A 14,017-nucleotide genomic window follows, 5' to 3' on the forward strand; every position below is an offset into this window, starting at 1 on the left:
GGGAATCAGAATGTCAAATCCTGACTGGGCGAGAGGAGGAGCTGGGGATGGAGGAGGGTAATTTGCTCCTGAGAAACGCGATAGCTGCTGATAATACTGAAGGAGCTTATATATGTATACGGTGATAGGTGTCGTATTCCTATAGGTAGATGTGGATCAGCTGAGGGTCAGCTGATGCGAGCTTGACTAACGTGACCTGCCAGAACTAACGCTATGCTTGATATATTATAATAAAACCAGTTCAGAACAGGTTACACAGACAACTGCTAAATGTTTTTTGTTTTTGTTTTTTTAAAGGGTGTATGTAGTTTTGAGAACATATATTGTGCAAAACTGTAAGTATACAACATAATTTTGCAGATAAATAAAATTTAAGTACACTAGCTGCAGAGACTTAAGTAGGTCTAATGTTTATTATGGCTTGGAGCTTATGAAACCCCAAATTTATAATTAGAATATTGTCTAACTGATGTCTTTTCAGTTAAAAAGAAACATAACAACGATTCTTAAAATCTGGCGCAGACAGAGATTATGTGCTACACCACTAAGATATATTGGGAATAATACGCGCGCTGGTATTCAGTGATATGTTTCGTTTTGAATTTGAGGTGGTAGAAGGGATTAGTCGTGTGTTAACTTACCGAACTGTTACCCCACACACTCTGTCTATATAGTTTGCTGCTGCTCGTCGGACGGCTTAGATGTTGCACCGATCTTTTTCACCAGCTTTCACTTTCAGCCGTGTTTACTTAAGATTACGACGATTATGATGCGTTGCAGCCGGGTGTACCTCGCGGCCGCGGGTAGCTTCATCATAGCTTGTATAGTGTAGAGCCAGCTCCCAACCCAACTTGGAGAATAGATTAACGGCGACATTTTTTTTTTATCGCCCGATAAGAGTCTCGCGTTCATGCAGCACGTTAACGCCGATAACGGCCCACCACTATTAATAATACATATATTAGCCATCGGCCATCCTGCTCTCTAAGATATCGGCATCGGCCATCAAAAAAACAATATCGGTTGACCACTAATCGTCATCTATCTCATCTGTGTTCTGTTAATCAGTGTAATCTGTGTTTGTATTTAAGTTCCATTCTGTTCAGTCAGTCCTTGTCCGAGCTCCGTCGTATTTAGTGTGTGTGAACCTTCTGCCTGTCTTCTATGTACCTGTATTATTTATATTGTGAGTAAAAGTTTGCATTGGAACTTGATTCTCCTTCGTCTTCTTCTGCCTGCACCACACCGTGACAGTCCCTCTGTATCTCCCAGTAATTAGACATTTTAAATGCTTATTTTTATCAGTAAATCTGTAGTTTAATGTAATAATAATGTAATGTAATATGTAGATCGAGAAATTTACAAACAAACATTTATCAAAAGCCTGTTGTATCCTATTTGATGTACACATTTTAAGATGTTTTTTTTTTTTTACAAAAAAGTTTACTTTTTATCAAGTTCAAAATCTTTTTTTCATATTTTTTTATAATTTTGTAAATATTATGTAAAATAACTATAAATTTCATTTCAGCAATTGTTATGGATGCTTTTTTTACTATCTTTAAATTAATGTTATATCACCTATTGATCACCCTGCTTTCTAAGATATCGGTATCAGCCATCGGTTAAACTTTATCTTGAAATATTAAAAACAAATACAATTTCTTAGGTTCTTAGGTTTAAGAAATCTTAGCTTTACTTAAATCATTAAAGATTGTATATCAAAAAGACATGTACATGTAAATGAAGGCATTTTTATAATTATAGTGAAAGGCCTTTAACATGCCATAAAAGTGTGAACTGTCTCATCTAATAGTGTCGGTGCAGTCAAGTCAATAATATTGTTGAAAATTAAGTGTCTCCAACTAAGCAAGACAGAGGCAACAGTGGCAAAAACCCAAACTCCATCAGGTGACAGAAATAGAGAAAACATCCTATAGCTATAAAACCTTTACACAAATATCTTTTTAAACATGCTTCAGTTACTTTTAGTTTTTTGAAGATGGATGTTAGTTTAACTCAGCTTCTTTGCTGTAGATTTTTTTTTGAAGATGAATGCTGTTTGAATGCATTGTATGCTGTTTATGTAAAAAATAAATGGAAAATGTATTTACTATTTGTATATTGAACATGTATTGTATGTGTGCCATCTAATTCTGTGTTGTGATTTATTGTAGGTTGAATAATTGTAACTTAACAGACAAAAGCTGTTCAGCTCTGGCTGCAGTTCTTGGATCAGATACCAATCTGAAAGAGCTAAACATGAACAATAATAATCTGCAGGATTCAGGAGTGAAGCTGCTCTGCACTGGACTGAAGAAGTGTAAATTGGAGATACTGAGGTAAGTTGAGCCACAGGAGTCACATGACTAAAGTAAGGTGCATTGACTGATAGGACGATCCCGGAGGCTAAAAGTTATGAATAAAAGTTGCATTTCTTTGTTTAATATAAGTAAGTTTGTATTTGTTCTATTGTTGTTGTGTTTTTCATTCAAAATAATAATGAGCCACAAACTAAGCAATCCAAAGATATCCAAAGATAATCCAAAGATTTTTAAGAAAAGTCCAATGTGTATAAGTGAATTTATCATTGTACTATTTTATTATTGATGTATTTTCATTAATACTAATGAACCACAAACTAAGCATTTGTTTTAAATTTAGGGGAAAACACTAAGACCTTCATTTATCAGTGTTACAACGGGGGTATATTATGCCATCTGTCCTATTTGTTTTTTTGATAAAAGTTTGATGTTCAATATAAGCGAGGTTGTCATTGTGCCATTTTATTGTTGTTGTGTGTTTTTTTTTCACTGAGTAATACTGAAGTGACATTAAGCATTCATTTTGTGCTGCATTCATTTGGTGCTGCACTGTAATGCAAATAATTGCAGGGGATTAAAGTGGATAAAGTATTTTCTATATATGTGTATTCTACTTCTTATAAGTTAACACTTAAATTGTGCTGTTTTTGTTTATAATAATTTATAATTTCGTGATTTATTTGTTATTTGCATTCCTAGTGTTGAGTCAGAATTCAGATGATTCTGTTAGAGCTGGTAAATCTGCCACAGAAAGGAGGGGGAGATCTGGTAGCAATCACTTATCTTAATATTTTATGTGACAGGATTAATGTATTTTAGTGCTTTTGAGGGAGCTGTGTAACTTTGATTCTGCTTTCAGCTTTGCAGCTAGTCTCGACTAAAAACTTCCTGTAGTTTATGAGTGTTTTACACCACTGTGAAGGTATTTTGGTCTGTTTGTCTCACTCATCCTTGCAAAGCTGCTTCAGCTCAGTGACATTTGTAGACTCTCCAGCATGAGCTGTGTTTCAAGCAGTGTTGCCAACTATTTTCAAAGGAAAGTAGCTAACGCCTCCCCTAAATGTTGCTAGATGACGTCATACGTCAATTAGCATATTGATGGCGTCATCGCGGCGTACTTGCGTTCTGCCTGCCTAATGTTTTTTTCTCATTAAAATCATGCTCACATACTGTATTTTAATATAACATAATATAATATAACATAATATAATATAATATAATATAATATAATATAATATAATATAATATTGCCGAATGTCCAGTAAAGCTGTTCTCATTTACTATATTTTTTTGTCAGACAATAGAACGAGTAGCTGTTGAATGACTATTTTTTATATTGTGTAAAATTATCTGAATTGAGAGAGTTCGGGAACTGGGTGAACTAAAGTACTGTGATAGTGAGAATTACAAGTGATAAGCACAAGAAAAGAAAGGAAAATAAAATGGTCAAACTAAATTCTTTAAATATAAAACAAAAGATAAGTGATAAGTCCGTGGAAACAACACTGCTCATTCACGTCTGTTAGCTGCCGTGCTGCTGCTCTCAGCCATTCACAGAACAGGGTAGACGCAGAGTGAGGTGTGTGACGGCAAGAAGAAAGCAAATCTGGCGCTCGCAGGACTCATGCTGGCAACATTTGGAGGTTACTGAGGTTTGTTCAAAAAGTAGCTAGATTTGTCGCTAGTCGCTTTTTTGAAAAATTGTCGCTAAAGGGGTCTGAAAAGTCTCTAAAAATAGCGACAAAGGTGCTAAGTTGGCAACACTGGTTTCAAGTCCTTCCACAGCATTTTAATGGTATTGAAGTCTGGACTTTATTGAGCCATTCCCAAACTTTAATTTTCAAATTTTCCGACCATTTTCAGGTTGCTTGTTGTGGATCATTCAGATCATAGACTTTCAGAGCTGTACAGTTTAAGATAATTGCAATCTTGAAGGGGATGTTGAAGTCTAACATATTAAAGTTGTCTGATCCTTTTGTTTGCCTCCATATTAAATTGTCAGTTTTTGCAACTGACTTTAAATACATTTGTACAAAGAGTAAAATAAAATTCAGTTTAAGGATTTATATTGTTCAGGTTTAACTGATTAATCAGCTAAATGTTTTCATCTCTGTTCTAGACTCTCTAACTGCAGTGTGACAGAAGAAGGTTATAAAGCTCTGGCTTCAGCTCTGAGATCAAACCCGTCACACCTGAGAGAGCTGAACCTGAGCGAGAATAAACTAGGAAACTCTGGAGTGAAGCACTTATGTGCCGTACTGAAGGATTCACACTGTAAACTGGAGAGGTTGAGGTCAGTCACATTCACATACAAAAATAAAAATGATTAAAATAAAAATAATAAAATAGTTAAAAATGAAAGAGAAGAAACAGTGTCTTCCAGCACACAGAACTAGTGTGACTGGGTTTCAAAACAGACTATTGGAAACTAAATGCTGCTGTAGCTCTTCAATAAGATGATCATCTAAAGCCGTGTTTCCACTGAAATTACCCAGAACAATCTGTCCCAGGATCTTTTTCCCCCAGACCTGTTGCTGTCTGTGTTTCCATTGCAGTCTAAAGTACAGTGAAGATTAGGCAAATTAGTCCGGTGACGTAGGACTGTGTGTGACTTTGCAGTGCCCGCTGGATTTCGTCCTTCTCAAATAAGCTTAACACCATGTCCTAACTACACGCGACACGACGCCGCCACACACGATAAAAGGTTATTTTCCGTGTTAATGAGGGTTTTTGTCCTAACCAGCTGCGACAGCGAGACACAAAATCTCTATTTTAGAAACGGTTTCTATTTTTCTGCGACGTCGCGCTGTAACAACAAACACAAAGTGTGGCAATGATAATCTCAGGTACTGTTTATGTGCTTTACTTAATGTTAAAAGCGTGTAGTGTGACTTTGAATATCATTTAGTGCTCCAGCTTTGTAGCTGTAAAAGCAACAATGGATAATTCACCTCAGGTCTTGAAATTAAACAAATGGAAACACGAACGTTCAAACTGTGAACAAACAAGTGTATTATTTGACAAATATTGTTTTAGTAACTCAGTAGCCTATGTATTTGAATAATGTTTAAATGGTGTACTATTTTTGAATTTGATTACTTATTCATTTTCTTGCGAGTGCCGTCAAGATTACTCTCTGTTGCTGTGCACTCGCCGCGAAAGCCCGCCCACACGCTGTTCTGATTGTCTGACTCCGCCCACACGCTGTTCTGATTGTCTGACTCCGCCCACACACTGTTCTGATTGGCTGACTCTGCCCACACGCTGTTCTGATTGTCTGACTCCGCCCACACGCTGTTCTGATTGTCTGACTCCGCCCACACGCTGTTCTGATTGTCGGTGGGTTTTGATTGATTTTTACGCATCTCGCAGTCTCTATACACCTCTAGTGTGGACAGACAAATTATTTGCCGCTGGGATCTTATCGCTTTGTGTCTGGTTAGGACACACCTCATTGTCGGTCCATGGGTCGTATTTTTTAAACTCCATTGTTGATTCGAAAAGCAAACACCCCTCACCATCACCCGACAGCTCGACGGCACGCGGCAGGCCAGTGGAGCGGGAGGACCGGGGGGAAACACTCCCACTGTGAGCCTCAGGTCTCCTACAGTGTTAAACGTATTGGCGGCTCTGCTTTGTGCAGAGGCAGTGCTGGGTAACAGCAGAGAGACTCTAGCCTTCACGAGGAAGGACAGTCCAGACCGCAGGGTCAACATGGTCCTGTTCTCACAGTGAGGACATGAACCATCCACAAACACTATCTCAGCACACTCTTGGCCCAGACATGTGAGATCATGGCCATCAGATGAGGACAGGGAACAACCGCATCCAGAAACACACGGACGGAAAGGCATCTTTAAAAAGACGCTCAACATCAATTTTGCTCTTTTAGGGAAACTGCTCTTTATGCTGAAGCGCCCGGGGGGGAATCGCTGCACTTATCCATGCAATACGCCAGTGAAACACCACTGAATGTGCCGTAGACCACCAGAAAGAGGAGCTTCCTTATTGTAGAGGCGACTGGAAGAGCGATCATTCAGATTTATATTGTTCAGGTTTAACTGATTAATCAGCTGAGTGTTTTCCTCTCTGTTCTAGACTCTCTAACTGCAGTGTGACAGAAGAAGGTTATAAAGCTCTGGCTTCAGCTCTGAGATCAAACCCTTCACACCTGATAGAGCTGGATCTCACAGGAAATGATCCTGGACAATCAGGAGTGAAGCAGCTCAATGATTTACTGCAGGATCCAGACTGTCAACTGAAGACACTGAGGTGAGACGGGATCTAATAATGAACTAAATTAGCTATATGCAGACTAAATATTAATAACTAATATATTATTTGAGTTATATAATAAGCTGGACATTTAATTGAGAACTGAATTGCCTCTTCTGCAGGTTTGTGAGTCCTGCTGCAGAGGAAGCCTGTCAGTATGTGAATAGAGTTGTGGGTATAAACCCGTTACTCCAGAGAGAGCTGAATCTGAGTGGACATGAACTAGGAGACACACGAGTGAATCAGATCGCTGCTCTACTGCAGGATAAACACTGTCAACTCAACACACTGATGTGAGTATTGCTCATTTATTTATAATATTACTTTTAAGCATTTTTTCCCTCAGCGTCACACAGAGCACAACAATTTGAAGTAACACAATTAAAATGTGATTTCAAGCCTTAAATATTTGATTAAGACAGTTTGATCATGGGTCAATAATTATTTCAGTTTCTTTACAGGCAGAACAATGTTTTTTTCTGACATCAGAATCAGTTCAAAATCAGAAACTGTTCATGACTGCTTTCAATTCAGTGTTTGTATTTCACAAAATGTCAAATGTCTAATTTTGGTGCAGCATATACTGTAATTTGTAAAAACTGTTATAAGCTATAAAACCTTTTGTTTTGAATCAGTGGTTCGGAGTGTGTATCAAACTGCCAAAGTCACATGATTTCAGTAAACAAGGGTTTGTTACATCATAACTGTTTCGAAACGTTTGGAAATGTCAGTGGTTCACCACTGGGGGGCGATGATCTCTGTGTACTCATGGATCATGCAGATTCACTGAGATTGAACAAGTGTCTGTGGGTTTTACCCTTCTAATGCTGATACTGGTGAAATATTCAAATACATTCGAGGTATACAAATATATATTTATACAATAATACTATTATGGAAATATATTTAATAGGTGCTTGTGCTGTTAAATGGAGTTTATAGTTTCCACTGTAATAGCGAAGAACATGTATCTGTGTTAAATATGAATCCATTGTAATAATGTTAATCTCACCCTGGGCACAGTGTGCAATACCTGCTCTTCCTCTCTCATCTCCATCACATTCTCTCTTTCTTCTTCTCTCAGTCTCCTTATCTTCACCTGTATATCTTCCCTTCCCCAAGCTGAGCTTTGACTGATGCAGTCTTTGCAAACTGATTATTTCTGTGGGTTGTTTAAAACTTCTACTGTAAAACAGCTGTTTAGTTTCGCTGTTTACATGATATCTCACTCTTTATGACCGTTAACTGACGTGTGTCGTGAAGCGTCGCGCTGGAATTCGCGCTCGACTCGCAGCTTCTGTGAACATAAAGCCCGCCTACTTTGATTTGATTGGTTATCTCAAACATTTGGACATTGACGAGTGTTGTTAGTCCGCTGAATCTGCTGAGATGAGGTCGTTTATCAGTGATGTGCAATATCATTACAGCACCAAAGTAGAGTTAATATTAGCCAATATTTTCACAATCTTCATTATATACACTTCAGAAATTTACTCAATGGTGTGTACAGCCATGCATGAGGCTATATATATACACACACACACACTATTGAGCACACAAGAAACACCTGAACACAATGAACCACATTTGTCCTAGTGAGCAAACCAAAAGTGACATTAGGCGCGTTTCCATTACAGATTTGCAAAATATTCCTTTTTCGAATTGCCTGAAAAACTCCCTCATGCGAGCGTAAAACTTTTTTGCGATACATGGGAGTTTTTGCGAAATTGTCGTGTTTCCATTGGGCGTATTTTCAATTCGCATTCGCAATTTGTGCAATTTGAAGGGTAATGAAAACGCGGCTATTGACAAGAAAGAAACCTTAAAGTGTCATGAAACCCCCTGTTTTAGCTGGTCGTTCAGAGCTGGAAAAGTCTGAGGAAATGTGCGTGTAAAACTGTGGAAAAGTGGGAGTGTAGAGGGCAAAAAATTATCTGAGGGCATCTTGATGCATTTTAAAATATAACCCTATATTACACACAAGAACGAGGGAGAAATGTGGAAGAACGTTTAAAAGATCTAATAATAATAATTTTTATTACATTTATGAGCACTACAGTCTCTGAACAAACGACACGCGTCCGTTTAACACAGAAAGAATAAAGACATAGGTACTTTTTTTTTTCATTGTTCTTTCCATTTTCAATTTCAGTTTATTTTTAAAGCACATAATAGCACAACAATGTTTACCTAGTGCTGCACAAACAATGAAATATTAAAATATAATAAACACAAATGGTAACACTTTACGGTAAGGGTACATGAATTATCATGAATTCATGTATAAATTCATGCATGAAATATGCATTCATTCATGCATTAATATCTCATGAATCATCAGGAACTAACACGAGTTCAACGTTTGTCATTCATGACTTCATGGATGAACAACACCTTAATTAAAACATTAACTAAGATGAGTACATCATCATGAATTACGATTTATTACGCATGATTATGATATTGTCTTTGTTTACAAAATAAATGGGTCTTTACCACCCATTGTGGATAAAGCTATGGTTATGGTACATGAATCATCATGAATTCATGCATGCAAGACTACTCTTCGAATTATTAAAGGAATGTACAAAAATCCACATTATCTAATGCATGCATACAGGCTAGAACAGTAAATCAATTAATGTGAGAACTGTTTTCCTGAAATAGCCTGCAGGTAAGTGGACAGACCCCAAAATTGGCCAATCACAGCACATAACATACGAATTCTGTTGGCGCTCAAATACAGTATTCATCATTAACTACGCATTATTTATCAATGCCTTCATCATGTGTGTGGCCCCTCAACTAAAGTGGTGACTTGGTGCTTTGAAACACTGATGAACAATGTGGCATAACTGTGAAATGAATATGAACATAAAAAAGTTCAAGCCTTTGCAAACAATGTACATGCTGGATAACTCAGATCATAATGAAAACACATTGTTCATCAGTGTTTCAAAGGACCAAGCTACCACTTTATTTTGTAATGCTCTATAGGAGATCCAGTCTAAAGAATTGTTTGAGTTCTTTGCCTTAGCCCAAGCAGCATTCCTCTGTTTTATAAAGGTAGAAACACTGTCATTGAACCAAGGGTTATTTTTACCACTTATCCTAAGTCTTTTGATTGGAATGTGTTTATCACAGATGGATAACATCTGGCATGCATGAAACAACACCCAAATCACTATGCTAGAGATCGCGTTGAAAAGCTTGTTCATTAAAATGCTTAAATAATCTTTTATAAATATAACGCAGTGAAATTCTGGTAGTTTTAGGAGGCAGAGGAGTTGAGCCAGCACAGGAGAGACTTGTGGCTAGCTAGGATTGATATAGTCTAAACTTTCAACTCCAACTCCCCACAAAGTCTGTTCCCATCATTTTACCACATGTTAGGGGGGATTGGGGGGGATGTAAAAAAGTTATTGCATCACAATAAGTGTATTGTGATTGTCAAAACATTTTAGTAACTAAACTGAATTTAATTAGGTTTAGTGACAACATGTTACAATGTTTACATGGTACCATTTCTGGTACGCTACGCTTTTTTTTATTATTTCGATTCAGTTCAATTATTGTGATTTGATTTAATATTGACTCATTTGGATAAATATTAGGTAGGCTACACAAGATAGTAGTGATGTTACGTATGACACTGAAGCTTCGATGTGCATATCGCACATATGACACGATTTCTAGTGAAGCCCTGTATCAGGTGTGTATTGGTTTACTAGAGTCACGTGATCGATGACAAACGAAGCCTCACTTTCTGTCCAATCACGTGCGTGTTTCGCTTTGGGTGTCAGAAGGCTCGAACCCCAGATCTTATTTAACGAGTCATTGTTGGCTCAGTCTGGTTGATGGGTTTGTGAGGAGAGAAAATTAATTTATTTAATGAACAAATCAAACACAAACATGTAAGGCTTTTACTTGTACACATAACATTGAAACTATGGAGTGTGTTGTGGTTGCTTCATCTGCCAGAGCTTCTAACACAGGCTTCTGGCTGCTTTATTTTAAATAAGCACCAGATGGCGCTGTTCTCCACACTCTCGAAGCTTTGAATCTTTCCCGGAGCAGTCAGGGGAAAGCCTCAGTGATTCATGAGTACATATATATATTAATAATAAACACATAATCCATTCACACATAGTACACAACACATAATCTTTGCATTTAAATACACACACGGACACCTATAGAGCTGGTAAGTCCCGCCCATCCGTAAAACCCCAAGTGGACCTCTAGGTTAAAAAATAGTCAATGCAAGTGAATGGGAGAAAATTATTATTTTCTGGTCCCGTTTGAATTGTGCCATGAATGTGAACATATGTTGTCTGTGAATTTTTTATATAATCTTTCGTGTGAAGAATGCTACAATTTAGCGTGTAGAAGTTTGATACGGTTAGACTTTGTGTGAGAGCACTTTGTGGACTACAACTCTTCGCTGCTTTCGACACATTTGAAACGTCACCAGCATTCGCACACGGACACTAGCTCACGGATCCCGCTAAACATGGCTGTGTCTTTGGTGCACTTCACCGCCTTCTTTCAGGGAGAGGCCAAAATCGTTGAGGTTGGTGAAAACCACGGGTAAGTCAACTTTATGGGGTGACGTCACATAGGCGACATGTAGTCTTTCTCGTTATGTCTTTTCCACAACTGCTAGCCGAAGAATCATACCATATACTGTCAAACTCGTAACATGAAAGATTATATAAAAAATTCACAGACAACATATGTTCACATTCATCGCACAATTCAAACGGGACCAGAAAATAATAATTTTCTCCCATTCACTTGCATTGACGATTTTTTAACCTAGAGGTCCAGCGGGGTTTTACGGAAGGGGCGGGACTTACCAGCTCTATTCACACTAGACCAGAGAATAGGCTTGTTTGAGATGCGCCTTGCCTCGCCTGAAATGTAGTCGAGAGTAGGCGCTGCAGTGAGAGGAGGAGTGAAAAAAGCGCAGGCAAGCCGGACAGATCTCTCTTCACGCAGTGGATCTGACACCTGCGAGATCAAAGATGGATATTGCGGGATTCACGCTCGTGCACAGTGTTGCTAATAAACTGGATGGAATTCAAGTTCTGTTGCTTTTATATGAAAATAAATAAAATGAACAAGACACCCAAAGTACTTGTTATTTAATTCCATTCCAAATACATGTTTATCAATAATTTTTTCTTTAATACAGACATATGTGTTTTTATTTTTTTATTTTTTTTATAAAAATTAAATTGCATAACCCAAAGAGATCGCACTGTCAGATAGTTTGGGAATATTCACACAAAACATATACACATAAAACATGATATTAGAGTTTTAAAATCAAACATTTTAAAAGAGAACAATACATCACAGTTGTTTAAACCAATGAGCATTAAGCTGTGTCGTCAGTAAGTCGTTTCCCATCATGCTTTTGATCAGCGCAGTCGGTGGAGAGCAACTGCGATCGACTGCAGAATCCGACACGTGCGCCTTGCGCTCGCGAGAGATTTTTGACATACGTCAGCATGACATCAGAGCAAGGCGGACCGCACTCGGACACATTTCTAACCGGCATGCATCTCGCGGTGATCACCGGTGATCGGTTCTGCGCAGATTTTGCTCATCTCAAACAAGCCTAATGTCTAATATGGCGAGAAGTTTCACTCTCAGTAAACTTCCGGCTTCTGAACTGGTTGCAGTTCCTCTCTGATTCCATATGAGGGCGCTCACAGGACGAGTGCAGAATGAATGTCTATGGCGCTATACGAATAAAAATCCTCTTTTCTCAGAATATAATTTTTTGTCTTATAATTTGAATGTTGTATTCGAAAGGAGATGCAAATAAATCACACATTGCTGGGTGTTAGATTTTTTTGAGCTACTTATTTGCTTTAAAAAGTATTTTTTCACTAGACAATGGTTTCGTCAGCTTCCGGTTGCGATGCGCCAGCGCGACCCGGCCGTGATGTCATCAGCGGCCGCCGCTCGATCGGTCTTTCAATTCAATTCAATTCAAATTTATTTGTATAGCGCTTTTCACAATACATATTGTTTCAAAGCAGATTTACAGAAAGTGCATTAAAGAAATGTACATAGAAAAATAAAATTAGTTAATCATGTATTAATTTAGGGCATAACATTGCTGGCGTCGAGTCCCACTGGAAGACTGACTACGCCCTCACAGACACACACACGAGGACGAAACGACAAGACAGTGCAGTGTAAAGGCCTGTTCACACCGGGACGAATTTCGCGCGCGATATTCGCCGACGTTTAACGCCTCGTGACTAAACAAAGGGCGCCAATGTGAGTGTGCACACCGACGCGAAAAACGCCACGCGTAAAAGCGTCATTTTTAAAAAAACGCCTCGGGTTCGTTTTTTTGGTTTGACGCGCCGCGTCAAAAACTATCCGACCAATGAGATTGGCACTTTTGCTCACGTGTCTGGAGCTTCTGAAGTTACAGTAAAACACAACTTGGGGGCACTCAAACACAAAACGGTCTTGCCGAGCACACATACGTAACGGCGAAGAAGATATACGCCAAGCAGCGTCTACACTGCTGAGAAGAAATAAGACGAGGAAGATGCAAGGCAAGATGAATGTATAGCTGCTGGTCTCATTGGTGTCGGAACATAAAGAACTATATGACAAACACGACAGCGGAGTATTTCTGTTTTACATTAAGCGCCATCTAATGTCAGGGAATGAATTTGCATGTTCACTCGGCTCATCGTCAGCGAAAATCGTTTGGGTGTGAACACAAAAAACGCGTTGAAAAACGCTGGCGAATAACGCGCGCCGATATTCGTCCCGGTGTGTACGGCCCTTTAGTGTGTGAAATGACCGGGAAATGGATATAGAAGGGAGAGTGGAGAGATGGAATGAATGTCCATGTGCGATCAGCGTCTCGTGTGCACGCGCTCCTATGATAGCGATAATGAGTGGGAGGAACGAGACGTGGATGAATGAGGTGTGTGTCCCATACAAAAATGTAATATATGGCCATATATGTACTTATATTTTAAATAGCATGACATATATCTCTACATATATTTGACTTATCTGAGAACACAATATATGCCTGCAACATATATCTACATATATTTCACTTATCTGAGAACACAATATATGACTGCAACATATATCTATGCATATATTTTACTTATCTGAGAACACAATATATGACTGCAACATATATCTACATATATTTGACTTATCTGAGAACACAATATATGACTGCAACATATATCTACATATATTTCACTTGTCTGAGAACACAATATATGACTGCAACATATATCTATGCATATATTTTACTTATCTGAGAACACAATATATGCCTGCAACATATATGAACATTTATGTGCCCAAACATGTGAAGAAAATATTTGAGTTCATCCATATATGATACCATATATCTGCAT

At 38.3% G+C, this 14,017-nt stretch overlaps 1 protein-coding gene across 1 annotated transcript in view; it reads left to right on the top strand.

The window, feature by feature from the left end:
* The window catches only part of LOC311292519 (uncharacterized protein), a 679,077-nt gene that overhangs the window by 5,767 nt on the left and 659,293 nt on the right, over positions 1–14,017 (top strand). Inside the window, exons 7-10 of the mRNA XM_084412231.1 lie at positions 2,178–2,342; positions 4,444–4,617; positions 6,423–6,596; positions 6,722–6,892. Coding sequence (XP_084268357.1) covers positions 2,178–2,342; positions 4,444–4,617; positions 6,423–6,596; positions 6,722–6,892 — 684 coding nt within the window. The remainder of the gene's footprint in view (positions 1–2,177; positions 2,343–4,443; positions 4,618–6,422; positions 6,597–6,721; positions 6,893–14,017) is intronic.

The sequence above is a fragment of the Rutilus rutilus genome (genome assembly GCF_951802725.1).
Source record: "Rutilus rutilus genome assembly, chromosome: 6".
NCBI classification, from domain to species: domain Eukaryota; kingdom Metazoa; phylum Chordata; class Actinopteri; order Cypriniformes; family Leuciscidae; genus Rutilus; species Rutilus rutilus.